This window comes from Gadus macrocephalus, chromosome 8 (assembly GCF_031168955.1).
Source record: "Gadus macrocephalus chromosome 8, ASM3116895v1".
NCBI classification, from domain to species: domain Eukaryota; kingdom Metazoa; phylum Chordata; class Actinopteri; order Gadiformes; family Gadidae; genus Gadus; species Gadus macrocephalus.
The window spans coordinates 20800591-20820593 of record NC_082389.1 but is presented as its reverse complement, the minus strand read 5'-3'; the positions used below and the strand labels follow the sequence as shown (position 1 = coordinate 20820593).

General features: G+C 44.1%; 1 protein-coding gene across 2 annotated transcripts; it reads right to left on the bottom strand.

The window, feature by feature from the left end:
* Positions 1 to 5: 5 nt before the first annotated feature.
* On the bottom strand, positions 6 to 19356 carry LOC132463598 (ATP-dependent zinc metalloprotease YME1L1-like). Of its 2 annotated transcripts, none has more exons than XM_060059876.1 (18): positions 19195 to 19356; positions 18412 to 18531; positions 17876 to 18053; positions 15674 to 15772; positions 15225 to 15331; positions 13973 to 14123; positions 11680 to 11763; positions 11020 to 11193; positions 10179 to 10331; positions 9757 to 9889; positions 9303 to 9365; positions 8968 to 9080; positions 6651 to 6806; positions 3083 to 3234; positions 2559 to 2685; positions 2268 to 2341; positions 2059 to 2145; positions 6 to 1542 (listed from the first exon to the last, which is right to left on the bottom strand). In XM_060059876.1, the coding sequence occupies exons 1-18, from the start codon at positions 19225 to 19227 to the stop codon at positions 1399 to 1401; spliced, it is 2148 nt and encodes a 715-aa protein (XP_059915859.1). In that variant the 5' UTR covers positions 19228 to 19356; the 3' UTR covers positions 6 to 1398. The 2 variants fall into 2 exon arrangements, with proteins under 2 accessions (XP_059915859.1, XP_059915860.1); XM_060059877.1 differs by having other exon boundaries at positions 11020 to 11172.
* Between the last annotated feature and the right edge of the window lie 647 nt (positions 19357 to 20003).

The following is a 20003-nucleotide window of genomic DNA, read 5'->3' as shown; positions in this document are numbered from 1 at the left end:
CAACATGATTTTATATATTTTATTTTGGACAACAATGTTTTACCAACTCAGCCATAACATCTCTGGTCTAATTTTGTCTACAGATTTCGGCCAAACTGGATGTTTGTACAGCATAAAATACATCTATGTACAATTATGAATCAATCTCATTATCATGTATTTACAGCTACGGGACAGTAAAAGGCCAATAAACATAGAAATATTGCATGAGCAGAGCCAAAAAAAGACAAATGGTTACTGGAAACAACCATGTGAGGTTGTGTAAATAAGCTCCTAAGCAAAAAAAAGATGTTTTCCAATATGATTGATAAGCAAATACATGATTCCACAAAAGTCACCTTTAAAATAAATCACGTTACAATCCTCAGTTTAATGAAAATAAAGCTATGTTCATTTGTCCTCTTCCCCAGTGCCTGAGAGCCAGCATATAGATACTTTACATTTGGAGAATTATAGCCACGTGTGCACGTTTGCACAACAAAACCTTGTGACGCGAGTCTGAAAATGGGCAAGAGAATGACCTTCTTGGATGTTATTTGAGAAACTTGTTTTGACAAGCTACAACACCTTTTTAATTCCGCACCCTGTTTCTACGGTCAAACAAAAATCAAAACACTTCTTTAGTACCAAGCCTTTACATACATTACATAAAAAGTGTGCAATTGCCATTCACACTTAAAAGTGCTGAGAGGTATTCTTCACTCAATTCTTACAAGGCCACCATTAGAAACACCAGCACATCTCCAGTTTGCTGCGCGTCTGTGTCATTGCGGGGGACACTTAAGTAAAAGGAGAGGACAGGAAAACTATCAGGTCAACGTTTCAGTGTGGACACCGAATAGAAAGAGTCAACCTACTAGTGCCAACAGAAACACAACAAAGGCATAATAAAAGTAAAAAGGACAATGCTTTCCTGACTAGTTAATTTGGACTTGCTTATTTACATTCATGACTGAGAACATCAACTCCCTCCCCTCCCTTCCTGTACAAATTATACATTCATCTCCTCACATACCTGAGCATTCACACTGTCCTCAACTCACGCACAAAGGGAGATCTGATGTGCTGCAGTGTTGTTCACCGGGTAGATCAGGACCGGCCAGGCTTCTTCATACGCGAGTTCAAACAAACATTTGACTCCTCTTGCTGGATGTAAAAATCGTTTTTATGTTGCTTTTCTAAACATTCTGTATTGATACGCTGTCTCTCGCACTGCAGACGTAGGATGGCTAGGAATTACTAGATGACTTTGATGTCCTCACAATATCACATCCCAACCAGACCAACAAATTAAAACCTAAACTGACAGTATACATAAATATAACCCATGAGCTGTGGATCCCTGACCTCACGGTATATGACCCAACCCCCCGCCCCGCCCATGCCCTCCCTCTGGTCTCACAGGACCTCCAGGCTCTTCCCCTCCAGGACCAGCCTGATCTCCTTGGCGTCCAGCGTCTCGTACATCAGCAGAGCGTCCGCCAGGTTCTTGTGCTCCTTAGCGTGAGACTTGAGCAGAGCCCGGGCTCGCTCGTACGAGTCCTACACACACACACACGCACGTACACACAAAAGGACTGCTTCAGGGTGGCTTGGTGACTCAGACCACAGAGGCCATGGGGCTTGTACCGCCACATGTTCGATCTCACCTGACACGCTGTCATTCCTCTCTTTCAACCAAATTTTGAAGATTCAATATATAGTACAATTTATTGTACTATATTAAATCCTGAATCAGACCCACTTTAATGTATCTGGTGAAGATCAGAATGCCTCTCCCAGTGATGTATTAAAACACGCCCACAAACTGAATGGGAGTGTTTAATGACAATCCATTACTTTGTAATGACGAGCTACCTCTGCATTGCGCAGATGGAACCATTGGCACAAACAATAATAACAAACCACTTAACTTGTGTCCTGATTTCTATAGCTACATTCGTAGTATCACACCTTGTTATATTTGTAGTCAGCCTCACTAGGTGGTTTGGATAAGTGTTCTGCTGAATGGAGAACGGAACAGCGAAACGGTTAGGATTCAATGCCACCAAGACTGACCTTGAGCAGCTTCCTGACCTCCTGTTCCACCACCGCCTGAGTCTCAGGGCTCTGCCGGGTCAGGTCTTTGTAGGTCATAACTCCCAACTTGAGGAGACAGAAGATGGAGAGAACCAACACATTACGATGGTGATCAATAACAGCGCATGCTTCGTATACAGATCCACGCAGCACTGAGGAAAGCGGCGGTTATGGACCTGAAGAATTACCTTTTCACACATCCCAAATCTGGTGACCATCATCTTGGCGATACTGGTAGCACTGTCAAAGTCACTAGATGCACCTGAAGAGACAGAGTCAGCCTTCAAATTCACCTTTGATCGAAAATATGATTTTATTATCACTTGTCAATGTTTTGATTGGAAACATGAATAACAAAAAGCAGGCATGAACTAGACTTTAAAGTGTAACCCAGTTGGTAGGCAGGCATCAGAAGATACTTCTATGCTTAGCTACAGGAAATGGAGGTGCTTTTAACAACCATCAGGTCTGCTCCTTACCGGTGGTGATGTACTCTGGGCCGAAAATGATCTCCTCTGCCACCCGGCCCCCCATGCTGACGTCCATCTGGGCCAGCAGCTGAGACCGCGTCTCGCTCCAGCGGTCGTCCTCCGGGAGCATGGACACCTGGAGAACAGGAGATAAAAGACGGCTGAGATAAAATAACAAAAATATGCAATTAATATTATGTATCTACAAACTCAATGTGAGCTTTTTTGGTTCAAAAGGTATCTGCCAAAATGGGGTGGTTTAGAAGCAAGTTGGGGTTTATGGTCTTCATGAAGCCAGCTTAGTGGCTAGCACCGTTAGTGTGGGTTAATTGTCTTCTTGAAGCTAGCTAAGTGGCTAGCACCGCTAGTGTGGGTTAATGGTCTTCATGAAGCCAGCTTAGTGGCTAGCACGGTTAGAGTGGGTAAGTGTACTTCATGAGGCTAGCTTAGTGGCTACCACGGTTTGAGTTGGTAAGTGGTCTTCATGAGGCTAGCGTTGAGGCTACCACTGTAGGGGGGGTCTGTTAACCTACATGCCCCATGCTGGGGCCTCGGGGCATGATGGTGGCCTTGTTGATGGGCATGGCGTCCTTGGTGTAGTACGCCACAATGGCGTGTCCCGACTCATGGTAGGCTGTGATCTGCTTGTTCTTCTTGTCTATCTGCGCACTCTTCCTCTCTGGGCCTGAGGGTGAGAGATCATAAGGAGAAAGGGATTTAACGGGGAAGACCTCATGACTTGAGGGTAAAGTCCTGAGAAAGAGATAAGATCGACATGTGGTCACATCAACAACTCGTGGTGTGGAGATGTACGGACTGTGCATAAGCATTGTTCGCCAGATGTGGAGTTTTTACTGTTGAGATGCCGTCCCTACTATCTACCAAGGGAATTTACTGCTGTGTTTTTGGCTGCTATTTACATCCCCCCACGCACCAACTCCACGGCAGCGCTCAGCGAACTCTATGACGTCATCAGCGCGCACGAGACAGCTCATCCTGATGCTGCGTTCATCACCGCTGGCGACTTTAACCACTGCAACTTAAAGACTGTGTTCCCCAAATTTTTCCAACATGTGGATATTCCCACCCGTGATAAGAACACACTGGATCATGTTTACAGCAGCATACGTGGTGCCTACAGGGCCTCACCCCGCCCCCACTTCGGGCACTCAGACCACATCTCTTTGTTCCTGTATCCTGCATACAGACAAAGGCTGAAACAGACAAACCTTGTGACTAAACAAGTCAAACTCTGGACACCAGACACTGAGAGCATCCTGCAGGACTGTTTTGCTCAGACAGACTGGGATGTGTTTAAAGCTGCAGCCACACTGGAGGACTCTTCTGTCAGCATACAGGACTATGCTGAGTATGTGACTGGGTATATTAGCACTTGTGTTGACAACATCGTGCCCACCATACAAGTCAAGAGGTTTCCCAACCAGAAGCCCTGGATTAACAGTCAGGTACGCCACATGCTGCGTGCTCGCTCTATTGCATTTAAATCAGGCAATGAGACGGAGTACAAAGCTGCGATGTATGCTCTGGAAAAAGCCATCAGAGCAGCCAAAAGGCAGTACAGAGTGAAGCTGGATGGCTTCTATTCCACTGCTGACTCCGGGCGGATGTGGCAAGGCCTGCAGCACATCACTGACTACAGGACCACCACCAGCACCATCAGCTCCACAGACAGCTTGCCGGATGAGCTCAACACCTTCTACACCCGCTTCGAGACCTCCAGCCCCACCACAGAGAGGAGGCCCTCACACACCAGGAGCACCCTCCCCCTCTCCCCCCCACCAACCGTCTCATCAGGACAGGTACACAGAGTCCTGAGGAACATCAACCCTCGCAAGGCAGCCGGACCAGATAACATCCCTGGGCGAGCTCTCAGAGCATGCGCCAACGAGCTGGCTTATGTTCTCACATCCATCTTCAACCTTTCCATCAGCCTTTGCACAGTTCCCTCCTGTTTCAAGACCACAACCATCATCCCTGTTCCAAAGAAGAGCCCACCAAGCTGCCTGAATGACTACAGACCAATAGCACTCACTCCAATCATTATGAAGTGCTTTGAGAGAGTGGTGCTGACCCACATTCAGAGCAGAATACCAGACACCCTGGACCCCCTGCAATATGCCTACCGGCCCAACAGGTCCACCTCTGATGCTGTCGCTGCTGTTCTCCACTATTCCCTCTCCCATCTGGAAAATAAAGACTCCTACATCAGGACGCTCTTTGTGGATTACAGCTCCGCCTTCAATACAGTCATCCCCCACAAACTCACAGACAAACTGTCTACATTAGGTCTGCACCCCACCATCTGTGACTGGCTCCAGGACTTTCTGACTGGCAGGCCCCAATCTGTCAGGATTGGAAATAGGACTTCAGCCAGCATCATCACAAACATTGGCACGCCACAGGGCTGCGTGCTCAGCCCAATCCTCTACACCCTGTTCACTCATGACTGTGTCGCCTCCCACATAGACAACACCATCCTGAAGTTTGCGGACGACACCGCAGTGATAGGACGCATCACGGGCGGGGATGAAGCGGCCTACAGGAGGGAGGTGGCCAGTCTGGTGTCATGGTGTGAGGACAATAACCTCACCCTCAACAAGGACAAGACCAAAGAGATGATAGTGGACTTGAGGAAGAAAAGGAGTCCTCATCGGCCACTGTTCATCGGGGAGCTTGAAGTAGAGAGGGTGAGCAGCTTCAAGTACCTCGGCGTCCACATCAGCGACGACCTCACTTGGACACTCAACACCACACAGCTGGTTAAGAAATCCCAACAGCAGCTGTACTTCCTGAGGAGGCTGAGGAAGTTTGGCATGTCGCCTGAGATCCTCAGAAACTTCTACAGCTGCATTGTTGAGAGCATCTTGACCGGCTGTATCACCGTCTGGTACGGCAGCACTTCCGCTTTGGACCGCAGACGACTGCAGAGACTGGTAAAGACTGCAGAGAGGATCATCAGAACCCCACTGCCCTCTCTGCAGAGCATCTACCACTGCAGAGTCCACAGGAGAGCTGCCACCACTCAAGGACCCCACCCACCCCCAGCATGGACTGTTTACACTTCTACCCTCAGGACGGAGGTATAGAAGTATGAAGTCCAAAACTTCAAGACTAAAGAACTCTTTCTTCCCCACTGCCCTCAGACTCCTTAACAACAGATAGGAGTCTGTTGTTAAGGAGTATTCTACCTCAGGACTGCCGCAGCTGTTTACATATTGCTCATGCACTTTGGCTTTCTTGGATTTGCACCATTCCGTTTTATTTATTTATTTATTTATTTTAACTTAAATGTATTATTTGTTCTATCTATCTTGTAAAAAAATCTTGGCATTCAGTCTGTGGAAACAAAGGAAGAATTTCATTGCACAACTGAGAACGTCTCATTTATGCATATGACAATAAACACTTTGAATTGAATTGAATTGAATGATGATAAGTAGGGATCGACCGATATTATCGGCCGATATTCGCGTTTTTTACGTGTATCGGTATCGGCCGATACGCGGCTGATTTTCGCCGATTTTTTATTTTTTTTTACTTGTTCTACCTCACCTGTTTTTAATATTTGTTAAATATTGTTCATCTACTTGTTCTTACTTGTTCTACCTCACCTGTTTTTACTATTTGTTAAATATTGTTCATCTACTTGTTCTTACTTGTTCTACTTCACCTGTTTTTACTATTTGTTAAATATTGTTTTTTATATTGAAGTTCAATAAATGTTTCTTTAAAAAAAAAAAAAAAAAAACGGCTCAAGAAAGTCGGTATCGGCATATCGCCGTATCGGCTAAGGCTGATGAAAAAATATCGGTATCGGTATCGGCCCTAAAAAAACGGTATCGGTCGATCCCTAATGATAAGAGGTCAACCTTAAATCACACCGTTTCTTCTCTCTACAAGAGGCTGAGGCAAACAGGGCTAACTGCGGTTAGGGTGTTTTTCCTTCCAACCAAAAGGTTCTTAGATTGAACCTACAATGACCTCCAACATTTGGAAGAAGAAGCACAATTCTAAATCATCAGATAAGATGAAGACTCATCCTCAGCATCAGAGAGAGGCTCTCCTGTGGCTGCAGCTCACCCATGAGGATCTTGTCCTTGGCGAACTCCAGCTCCTTCAGGGTGACCATGTCCTTGCCGTCCACGGCCGCCTTCAGGGCCGCCTGGTTGACCAAGTTCTCCAGGTCGGCCCCAGAGAAGCCCACGGTTCCCCGGGCGATGATACTGGCCTCGATGGCTGCAAGACACAGTAGAACCACATTAGCCTCACCGCTTGGCGTGAAGTAGGAAAACACTATTTGACTGCATTGTTTCCCCCACGTTCACACAGCAGAGGGGGCGCGCCGCCGCTGCTGAATTTTCTCCGCCGCTGCAATAAAAATCCTTCTCCAAATTTTTTTACGTAGCTCCTTTTAGAAAATGTACAGCGCGTAACGTCAATTGCGCAGCACGCGGCACATCGTCACGTAACCAACATCAAAGACAGACAGACAGACAGACAGACAGACAGACAGACAGACAGACAGACAGACAGACAGACAGACAGACAGACAGACAGACAGACAGACAGACAGACAGACAGACAGACAGACAGACAGACAGACAGACAGACAGACAGACAGACAGACAGACAGACAGACAGACAGACAGACAGACAGACAGACAGACAGACAGACAGACAGACAGACAGACAGACAGACAGACAGACAGACAGACAGACAGACAGACAGACAGACAGACAGACAGACAGACAGACAGACAGACAGACAGACAGACAGACAGACAGACAGACAGACAGACAGACAGACAGACAGACAGACAGACAGACAGACAGACAGACAGACAGACAGACAGACAGACAGACAGACAGACAGACAGACAGACAGACAGACAGACAGACAGACAGACAGACAGACAGACAGACAGACAGACAGACAGACAGACAGACAGACAGACAGACAGACAGACAGACAGACAGACAGACAGACAGACAGACAGACAGACAGACAGACAGACAGACAGACAGACAGACAGACAGACAGACAGACAGACAGACAGACAGACAGACAGACAGACAGACAGACAGACAGACAGACAGACAGACAGACAGACAGACAGACAGACAGACAGACAGACAGACAGACAGACAGACAGACAGACAGACAGACAGACAGACAGACAGACAGACAGACAGACAGACAGACAGACAGACAGACAGACAGACAGACAGACAGACAGACAGACAGACAGACAGACAGACAGACAGACAGACAGACAGACAGACAGACAGACAGACAGACAGACAGACAGACAGACAGACAGACAGACAGACAGACAGACAGACAGACAGACAGACAGACAGACAGACAGACAGAGTAAGTTGCTAAAATGTGTCGCTACATGACCACCAGTGTTAAAAACCCTCTGAGCCCAATCATTTTATTGTATCTATAAACCGCAACCTCTGTGCCGTTTTTCCTCTAGTATAGTGTGTGTGTGTGTAAGCCTATGTGTGTGTGTGCGTGTTGTCGCTCTTTTTGGGATCACTCATAGCCTTTACAGGAGCTTATATCCAGTCAGGAATTTATAGCCTAGGTATTTTCGGGAACTTTGAAAAATGAATCCATACTGTTAGATCCGATGTTGTTCTTTATTGCCATATAAAATCTGTTTATCGCGTATTTTAGTTAGGGATTTATGCTAATCGCCTGTAAGCATGTGGTCATTAGCATAAATGCAGGGAAAAAACCTAAGGACATTTTTGAACAAAGTGTCTTATGTAAAAAAAAAAACAGTTATGCTTTGGGCATAGCAACCATGTTTAGTGTTTAAGCATTAGGCAAAAATCTGTAAATAAATTGTGCAAATTATATTTGCGTTGTGGCATTTTTTGTTTAAATATTACTATACAAAAATATAAAATCTGTAAATGAAGACACAAAAGGCAAAATTACAACACCAATAATCCCATCTACAGTAATACACAGGACTGTTTGAATAGGATTTAAGTGCATATTCTCCTCTCAAAGTGCACCAGGTTCATGCATTCCAATGTAAAGGGTACAAAAAAATGTAGGCCGGGGGAGCATGCCCCCCCGCGCCCCCCCGCACCCCCCTAGAGGGTTCGGGGACCACACCACCGCTGCATCCTGCTGGAAACACTGGCTGCGTCATCATTTTTTAACTGAGACATAAACATATGATTGAATATTTTTATTTATTTATTTTTTAAAAGTTACATCCAAAAGATACAGAAATAATACATCTCAACAAAGTGTGCTTAAATAAAAACTAACTAATAATATTACACATTAAAAAGGTTGCACACCTAATACGATAGACAAAATAACACATTGTGAAATCCATCACACAGGAAATGAATTTTAAAGGATCCCTACCCTGGTCCACTTTGATCTTCTTGAGGTACCAGTTGAGGATCTCGGTGCGTCCCTTCACGTCCGGTTTGGGGACGGTCACCTGCATGTCGAACCGGCCCGGACGGATCAACGCACTGCAGGAAGGCGGGGTGAACAACAAACAGCCCCATTCAAACAGAGGAAACATTTGGTTTTGGATATGTTGATCCATAAGCATATAGGCCTGAAGGTAGACTCTCACACGAGTATGGAAAAACATAACAAACATAACCACCCCGATGAGTTTGAATAAATGGTTTGAAATGGGCAGATTATCACTTGATATTTGTTCAAACAAGATAAGAACATAAACATACTTGTCCAAAGCTTCTGGGAAGTTTGTCGCTCCGATGACAATGACGCCTTCGTTTGGTTTAAACCTGTCACAATAAGAATCAACAAACAGGTAAACATACTGACTAACAGATAGAACATCAACCGAAAGGTAAACAGACTGACTGACTGACTGACCATCACACAACAGGTGAATAGACTGACTGACAGGGGGAGTGGTCGCGGTTGCGTTGTCCTGCTCACTACGGTGAGGGTTTCGTATAATTTAGTTAATTAATTAAGGGCACCACCAGAGGGCGCCCCCAACACATTTGCCACCCTAGGCGATATATATTCTTTTTCTTCCTCCATGGGCCCCTGACGCCGTCTGGGCCCCGGTGCAGTGCACCGGTTGCACCGTCGATATTTACACCACTGGATCCAGCCCAAGGGCTATAACAGGTGATGAACGTTATGAGTGCTCTGCTTAGAGCGTACCCGTCCATCTCAGCCAGCAGCTGGTTGATGGTCTGTCTGGAGTAGGGGTGCATGGGAGACTCGATCCTCTTCCCGCCGACACTGTCCAGCTCATCGATGAAGATAACACACGGAGCATTGGCCTTCGCCTCCCCTGGGGAAACCACCAGCAGCTCATTAACTAACTATTAATCATCAACCATCTTCAATACTGACATTTAATCCTTCATTATTAACGATATTATCCATCAGTCATTAACCATCATCATCGTTAACAATCTGACAAAACCCATCCATTAAACATCAATCATTAACATACTATGACTGCTAAGCTTCTTTAACTAAACCATATTGGAGGAATAATCATACAAAAGTAGAAACAGACAAGCGGAAAAGGGAATCATTATTTAGGGCCTGAAACCAAACTAGAGGGGCTCTCTCACTGAATAGGTTGCGGATGCGGCTCGCCCCCACACCAACAAACATCTCATCAAACTCGGAGCCAGAGGCATAGTAGAAGGGGACGTCTGCCTCCCCGGCCACGGCTCTGGCCAGCAGGGTCTTCCCGGTGCCTGGGGGCCCCACCAGGAGCAGACCTGGAGGTCAGCAGGGAGGAACAACACAAGACTCACAGCCTTGTTATAGGCAGGGTGAGCAAGGCAAAGAAGAGGATTTGGGGACCTTCCTTTGATTGATATGCATGGATTGCTGCCATTAAAAGAAAAGGATCCCTTTCATAAGATATGTGAACAAGTATAAATAAAAGTTGGTAATCATATCATCAAACCTATATTGTCGGACCAAAAGGTTGATTTGAAAGGCGGCATTGGGTTGCAGATTGGCATGAAAACTGAGTCTGAGATTTGAATTAATAAGTGGATAAACACTGAAATTCAACAACAAAAACAATTAACTAATAAATTATCTAATTACATTGGCATCTGGTAAGGATGCCTTGGAAGGTGTTCCAGGCACGACCAGTGGGGAGGAGACATTGGGGAAGACCCAGGGCTAGGTGGAGAGATTATATATCCACACTGGCGGGGAAACGCCTCAGGATCCCCCCCGTCAGAGGTGTTCAATGTGGCCATGGAAAGGGACGTCTGGGACCCCTGCTTGAGCTGCTGCCCCCGCGACCCGACCCCGGATAAGAGGATGACGATGAGGAGGAGGATAGTCATTGGGGAGGGTTTTAATAAATCCAACCTTAACTGAATCCATCCTCCATTATCTCTATTCTGTTGACAACAAGCATTACCTTAAGGATGATGGACGAGACCTCACCTTTAGGGAGCTTCCCTCCCAGGACGGTGAACTTCTGGGGGTTCCTGAGGAACTCCACCACATCCTGCAGCTCGCTCTTGGCCTCGTCGATGCCCTTGACGTGCTCAAAGGTCACGTTCTTCATCTGCACGGGGTCCACAGCTGAGTCAAGGCCTGATGTGGTTCGGAATCGCACTGCCCGGAATGGTTAGATTAAAAGTTCGGCAGAGAATAAAAAATCACACCAAACACACCGCCGCAGTCGTAAGTGGCTGAGGGTTGTTCTGACTACGTAGAGACACGAGAAGCACACAGAAAGAAGGTGGATTAAGCAGAATAAGCCATGGTCACACTTGGCTATTTTCTGATAGTCGGGGTTGTGAAAGAAAATTCCCTCTTTTTCCACAAACACAATAAAACAATTGGAGCGGTGACTTCAGTGGGTCAATTTTCGACAACTTTTCCGCAGATAGAGTTGAGGTTTTCCTTTCAAGACACGCGTATGTGGCAGTTATCTGTTAGGTCAAGAGTGTAACCGCTGCCCTTTAACAAGCTGTAAACCACCAACATGCCGAGCAAAAGGCTATTCTAGAGGTTATCTAGTGGTTAGAAGGAGCGTCAACACAGAGGAGGTCTGGGATGGCTGTGGGCCAGGTGCTGCCGTGGTACAGGAGCCGTTACCCGATAGGAAGGGGGTCTTGGAGATGCCGTACAGTCCGACCAGCAGCAGGACGAGCAGGATCAGACGAGTCCTCCTCAGAGAGTCTGGCAACACACAAGAGAATGTTTAGCAGCGCTTTGACCCAACTGATAATGACTTCTTTAAATACATGTCAGTGTTTCCCCTAGGGTGGAGTTGCAGCAGCGGAGGGGAAATGTTTTTTCCCGCTCGCAAATCTTTTTGTGTGCTCGCAAAGCGCACCCTGCCGGGAGGTTTCTATGTGTCTGCCGGCACCAGAAGGGTGGACATACAGTACATTTGTGCACAGTAGTGAGCAGTGGAAATATGGAGAGATTGAACATAGTAAGTATAATCTTTAGAACAATTATTTACATAAATTTAACAAAAAATATATTATATCAACAACCACCCTATACAGTAAAATCACACAACAGAAAATACTACAACAATCGAAAAGGTCTGTGCCTCCAATCCATTCATCTTCCCACTCCCTCCCCTCTCCCCATCACAAAGGTTGTAGTAGGACCATGCCTCTATTGAACACGTTTTGGGGTATATTGACATTTTTGCTAAAAAGACATTCCTTAAAAATAAGTAGAGATATATTTTTCAAAACGAGCCCATGCCTATATGGAACGAGTTTTGGGCCTCTAGAGACAATAAAGGGGTGCGGTGTTCTTTTTGGAAAAAGTCTGCAGAGTCAGGATCGCTTGAATTCACTTTATTTGGTAAAGGTTTTGACTAGTCTCTATGAGGCAAAAGGAGGGGAATTGTATTACGCACGCGTGGAGATACACTTAGTAGGGCATCAGATAAATGCGTTACCTGGAGCGTTCTGGCCCCCTGGGCTATGCGTTGTGACTTATCTACTGGGCAGGCGTGGACTCAGTTATGTGCACTGATTGGCTAAGCATGGTGCTGAACTCCCGCCTTCTGGGTAACCCGTATGTGTCTTTCTGCTGCTCTCTTATGGCTATGTGTTGGCATTGCAACTTGGTTTGTGGCTATGTGCGGGAATTACACTTGATTTTGTGGCCTTGAGCATCTTGGTCTCTCAAACATCTTGACCGCTCGTATCTCTAGAAATGACACATGATGAATGGCCTCCTGTATGAGCTGGAAGCCTCCCTAGGCTCAGTATCCCCCCTTAGCGTGAGAAAGAAGCCTCTTTAATTGGCAAGGGCATATGTGGCCTGTTGGTATGAATGTGTGAATTATGTTACAGGCCGCTATTGAAATTGTTGCAAAATAAAAAAATCCTAAAAGATAAGAGATATTTTTCAAAACTGAAGGTGAATTGACCTTGATATGAAGCATCAGTAGCGCAAAATAATACATTAGTTGGTGAGTGTGTGAATTGACCTGGAGATTAAGCGCATATCCAGCGTCCGTTGCGCATTGAATGTTATATTATTTTGCGCTACGCAAAATTATATAACAGTCGTATTTTAAAGAGATAAGCTGAAGCGCTCCTCTTGTTAAAAAAAAAAGAAATTCAGCAGCGGCGGTCATATTTCAGGAGCGGCGTACCGCTGCTGCTAGGTGCATAGAGGGGAAACACTGCATGGCCTATAAGGAGCAGGTAGGAGTTATTGCGCCTTGGGCTCGGAACCCCATCTACCCCCAGAATCATCTTCCCCCGTTCACTGACTGATGATGAAAACAAGAAGAAGAACTAACGGTCCAGTAAATCCGCCACGTCAGAGAGAATAACCTCTCAATGTGTGTGGTCATTAGGGATGCAAGAAATACCGGGAAAATGGGTCTTTCACGGTCCAAATCTCAACGGTAATAATTATTTTGTAAATATCATACATAAAATGACTTTGTGCATGTGCATAACTAACACACGTTTTACTGTAATAATGCAGACTTTCTCTATTTTTTTGGCACCAAGTGGGCGGAGTCAGCCATGGCCATTGAATCCCTAAATGTGGTTACTGATTGGTTACTTGTTGCCAGACAAGTCCAAACACCTCTTGAAGTCACTTAGAGGCTTTCTGGGGGTACATTAATCAATCAACCAAGAATCAGCTCCTGTCTAATGAAGTCTAATAAATCAGCATAATATATTAGTAAAACCTAAATAGAAAGAATGAAAAGCTCCAAACATGGACCCAATAGGAGACGAAAAGTTATGTTTTTAAGCTAAACTTTTTTGTTAACTCACTCACTCACACAGAGTTCTGTAAATAAGGAAACACAGACAGTCGTTTATGGTTTGCTTGTAGAGTACTAATTTGCTCACGTTTGCTCCCCTAGTGGGATAACTGTGTGGCAGAGTGCGTCTACCTTGTGTGCGCTGGGTCATGGCTTGGGCCTTCATGAAGCCTTCGGCGAAGCCACTCTTGAAGGCATCCTGATGTCCGTCGGCAACGTTCTTGGTCTTCAGCAGCCCCTCTAGAGTCTCCACCTCCAGGCCCTTGTCCCGGCTCAGGAAGCCCTGGCGTGGAGGTCAGAGGACGGTAGACCATGATGATAATCGTAGAGCACAGGAGGGTCACAACATGCAGAACCAGATGCATCAGTAAACCTGGTGCTCCAGCCAAGTAGACAGAGAGGGTTTCGATATCTAAATGAACAAAAGACGGCAAAATAAAACTGTAAATTTTTTTTTTCGTTCTCTCAGTCGCTTTGGTAAATTTTTCGAATCATCCTCAACATTTGCAGAACAGTAAATGCATTTACTGTTCTGCAACACAATTTGTACAGATAGCAAAACACCATGGATTATCTGCAAAAGCCTGTCTCTTCCTCAAAATCCTAAATTCATCTTTCAAAACTAAATATGTCAATGAACATGTCAGTGCCATCAGAATGATAAGTCCTTGTGTCATTGTGTACGGATAAGACGGTCAAATTGCTTAGTCATGTTGTCAATATAACAGTGTACTCTGGAGGGATGTTCTGATGTAAACTATGGCTAAAGTTTTGAAGACAATTGTAAGTTGAAAGTTACACCTTAGTGTATGTGGGAGATTGATCGCAAGAGACTGGACAAGATTCACATTTACGCTTTGACTGTTTGTACTATCATTTGTTGACAGACCATGTCATTGCTAGAAATGTGAACATAGGTCAATCTCCTTAGGAATTACAGTGCAGTCTTCCTACACCTCCTCACGTTCCTGTCTGTCAGGCAGCCTCACTCCTCTTCTTCTCTCTGGCTGTTGACCCCGTCCAATTCCTTGTCCTTCCATTGTCAGACAATTTAACATTGTGTTGTGCTCCAGCTATATACGTGCCAGTTCATGGTTCATGAGATGCATCAGTTTACCTTTTGAGCTGACTAGAACCAACATGACATAAGCAATTGAAAATGTAGGAAAGAGCAGAGAATTGTACATAATCATTTGCATGGATGTACTAAAGTATTTGCAACTTGTTCAAAGAATTGAGAAACAGCAATTTTGATGTGCACAAGTGACACAATGATGTGAAGATTGAACAGGTAGTTTTGAGAATTTCATTTCTGATCTGAGAAATGCACGAAAGCGACTGAGAAAAACTGTAAGACTGAGCGATGCTCTTCATGCAAGTTTACCTTCATGAAGGACGGCGTGAAGCTGTCCGACTCTGCAGGACGATCCAGGGACAACTGCAGTCTTCTGGTTTTTCTCAAGGTTTTGAATCCTCGGCTCTGGATCCAAACTATACAGTTCACAGTATTAATAACAGTACACAGTATTAATAATAATACACTGTATTAATAACAGTACACAGCATTAATAACAGTACACAGCATTAATAACATTAAACAGTATTAACAAAAGTAAACAATATTAATAACAGTACACAGCATTAATAACATTAAACTGTATTAACAGTAAACAATATTAATAATAACAGTACCCAGCATTAATAACATTAAACAGCATTAACAACAGTAAACAATATTAATAACAGTGTACTGTATTAATAACAGTACACTGTATTATAAATAGTATGGGATCCCTTCTCAGATACACTGGAGGTGTACTGGTTACTCAGTACCTGGCCAGGACTGAAGGTCTGTGCAAACAGCTTGAAGAGGGGAGGGATGCTGCCGGCAAAAGACATGAGGGGCCGAGGGGGTCGTCATACCAGAAAACCCTAAGGAGGGAAGGCAAAAGGTCCTATTACGGTGCTGTTTAACAATATGGTATCTGATGGCAACCAAATACATCTTGTTGAAAGTAAATTGACCCTCTCTTCGAACAATCGACCAGACGATGATGGAAAGACACACGCACGTTATCTATAGATGAACTCAATGGGCCCCGGTGCACTGAATGGACTCTACTGGGAAGCCTTAATAACACGTGTAGTTCTGTGTTTAATATAAGGGCTGACAATGGCTTTTCACTGTGTTGGTGGCAAAGAGCTAATTCAGATATGTTCACGCCGTACCGAGCCGTACCGAGCCGTACCGAGCCTAACCGAGCTGATTATCGTCGCCACTTCCAGTTTAACCGCTCAGTGCTGTGCGGTACTGCGCCCGAGATGGACCTTCTCCGAGGTCGGGCCAGATTGAGCCTTCGCCTCCAAGCGGGCTGTGATGACATCAGCCTGGGCGCCGTTAGGAGCCAGAGGTTGTCTCTCAACTTGTATTTGGTAAATGGACTGCATTTATAAAGCGCTTTTATCAAAAGCGCTTTACAATATTGCCTGATATTCACCCAGTCATGCACACATTCACACACAGACGGCGGAGTCAACAACGCAAGGTGAGAGACAGCTCGTCGGGAGCAGTTAGGGATCGGTACCTTGCACAGGGACACCTCGACAATCGAACTAGCAACATTGCGGTTAACAGCCAACCCGCTCTACCTCCCACGCTACTGCCACCCCCGTATTTCCTTTAAGTCTATATTCCTCCAATGATCTGTACGTTCTTGTGTATGAGATGCAACGCCAGGAACCAAGAGTATGGCTAGGGTTCTCAAAAGCTTGATTCTTTATATTTGTTTATTCCTATGAGTCTAATTACAATTATTAATTAAGTTTTAGTTGAAGTGGTTAGTTTGACAATATTCCCTCGCAAAACAAAATAGCTTGTTATGTACTCTTAATGTAAAGAATGGACAATACTTTAGATACAGATCGCCAATATCAATATTAAATGAGACATCGAGCATGTTGACACAATGTCGATGTGTAAACAGGTCTAAACTGAAAAAATTGGCTCTCAATGAGCTATTGAGATTAGGAAGTAAAATAGGGGGAATATTGAATTTCAAACTGAATAAATAAACTGTGTGTTATCATCCGTCTGAAGCAACCCAAATACATTAAATGTGTCTTAAATGAACCAATCTGATTTAACACAAGCAATAAACGTGTACGTGTTGTTTTGTCATCGACTCAAGACAAAAGCATCATCAGTGAAAGATAGCCCTTCAAGCGGAAAGCTCGATTGTAACGGAAATGCAAATCCCAGCCGTGCTGGGCTGCCAGGTCGACCACTGCCGGGGAGGTATAGAATTGTGGAAAAACACCAACAGCCTATCAAGCGTTAAACCCTAAAGTTAACATGATTATCCCAGACAAGAAATAAAAGAGAATGTAATATTTTTTAGATGATGCCTGCTTACTGAGTTGTTATTTTTAACAAATTTCTGCAACACTGACGTCTTCTTTGAAATGGTGTCAATTAGTTTGGGGCCGAGAAGATGTTCACTACATTAGGACTAGCAGTCTCCATTAGGTTGGGCCAGTTCAAGTTGTGTGTGTGTGTGTGTGTGCGTGTGCGCGTGTGTTTTTCAAGAAAAATACATCGGCCTTCAAATGTCCCTCCCGCCCCCAAAAATAATGGATTAAGATTAAGACGCAGCGTTACCCTTTTGAAGTAAAACAAGCGTTTTTCCAACCGCTGACCAATTGGTCATATGGCAGGATGTCAGCAAACCAATTTACTTACTGATTAGAAGGTGTCAGCCATAATTATTGCACATGCATAACATGATGTGCGGCTAGTAGTGCGGCTAGTAGAAAGCAACTCATCAAACCATAATTCATTGGCATTTCATAATATCAATCCAGTTTCAAACATATCTACACAGCACTGACACCTCTGTGCGGTTTCAGAAGGAGAAAAGCCATGTCATTGTATAAATAGAATAACTTTTAGATCAGTTACTTTGACAACGTCTATCATTGATTCTATGCTTTTATTTTGGTATATTACCAAACCAAATCCTTGAGGTTGTACTGTACCGTGCTTGTTTGAGAAGAACGAGTGTGTGGAGAGATGAGAGGTCCGCCAAGCTGCTGGGCCGATGGACGCGCTGGACTCTGCATGTTGGTTGAGGCGAGGTAACACATTGTTTATAAGATCATCCAGCTGTCGGTCTCCCAGGTCTGAGATGCCCAACTCCCGCAGGTTCCATACAGGCTACACACGCGCACGCACACACACACACACACACACACACACACACACACACACACACACACACACACACACACACACACACACACACACACACACACAGTAGATATTAGTCATGGCCAATGTGCTTGTGCATGGTACCGATATAATGTGTGAGGTAGACGTCACATTTACATTTCAGTCCTTTTAATCAGGGCCACATGTGAGAGGTGAAAGGTGAAGCTCAGGACAATCCACAAATAGAATCAAATAATTTCGGATGTTTCAACAACTGGACATAAGTGTTGTTCGCTTTTTGGAATGTAACAGAAGACACGCCATCCTTCATGGCGATCCAGTCATATAACTGCAGTACCAGTACCTCTGACTGGATCGTGTTTTCCTGGTGTTGACTGGGCTTGACGGACGCCCCGCTGTAGCTCCCCACTGAGCTCTTCAGAGAGTGGAGGACGTTGATCAGATGGCTCAACGGAACAGTCACCTGGAATCATGGCGACATGATGTATTACATTTACATAGGCATTAGGGTATTTAGCAGACGCTATTATCAAAAGCGACTTACAATAAGAGCATTTGGCATAAGAAAGTGAAACAATATATCGCTGTTGGGACAGTAAGGATGTTCATATTAAAGTCTGAACCTTTGACATCAACACACAAGTGATGAACGCTGCCAAAGATACCATGACATGCCTGGCAGTGGCTGGTACTTTGGTTTGGCCTAAATATTACACACGTTAGTGTCACCTGTGCTCTCCTACACAAACAGCTTTAAATAAATAAAACACTTTCCGGAGTGATATACTCCAGACGTCAACACTCAGTGAATGGACGTTAGATATATAAAATAGATATGTAAGGGTTCAGAGGGATAGTCTTGAGATAACACTAGCATCAGCTGGCAATAAGTAGCTTGTCCAATACTGTGATTATAATAATGTCAATAACACAGCTGACAACTACGCCAAACGTTTAGTTCAATGAGGAAATCAGAATAAGAGGTGTCATAATGTGACATAACTTTCAATTATGATCAGCTAGCGAAACATAGCTAACTCCAGAAGCTAGCTCCCTGACCCCTACTAACACAACACAACACAACACAACACAACACAACAGAAACAGAAATACAAAGTGAGTTTACCTGGGGCTGGACTGTCATCGAAAGGGAAAACATTTTTCAAGTGTCAGTGGCCCTAGACTACCGTGGAGTTGTGCATATATCTCTGTTTTCACTGTTTCAACACTTTATTGCTGTTTCTTGAGCCAGTTAGAGCGGTAGTGACGACATTAAAACGCCCCGTGAACCGGATGCCGCTTTAGTGACGACGCTCTTATAAATTTAAAGCAAACATTAATTTTTTTAATTATTTAATAAACTATTGTACATTATTCAAGATAACAAATGAACCATGGTCATATAACACACACATAAGTAGGCTACAAGCAACCTGGTATGGTAATAAAATGGTCTTCAATTTCTTTATTTGATTTAAAACAAATAAAAAATACACTACTTTCATAGTTAAATAACAATAATATATATCATATGATATTGAAAATTGATAAAACACTGTTCTTAAAGTCTACAACAGACTAAGTAGAAATACGGTTTTATGAACAATGGATTGAAGCACTATGCTAAGAATTATCTTCAGTCCACGGACAATAACTAAACCGAATCTGCTATGGCATTACCCCATTGGTTTGAAATATCATCAACTTCTTATTTGTTCAAATAATGTTTGAAAAACATTTAGAAAATAAAAAGAGCAGGCTCTATTGGTTTAATCATTAAAAATGTAATTAAATTAATTAAAAAAGGTTTATCAGGTCCAGCTATAGGCTTACTATTTTGTCAAATTATATGACATAAATAAAACTACAGTTGGTCAAAGCATTAGAACTGTTTAAAAAGGCCATTTTAATTTTCTAAATCTATTGCAATAAAGT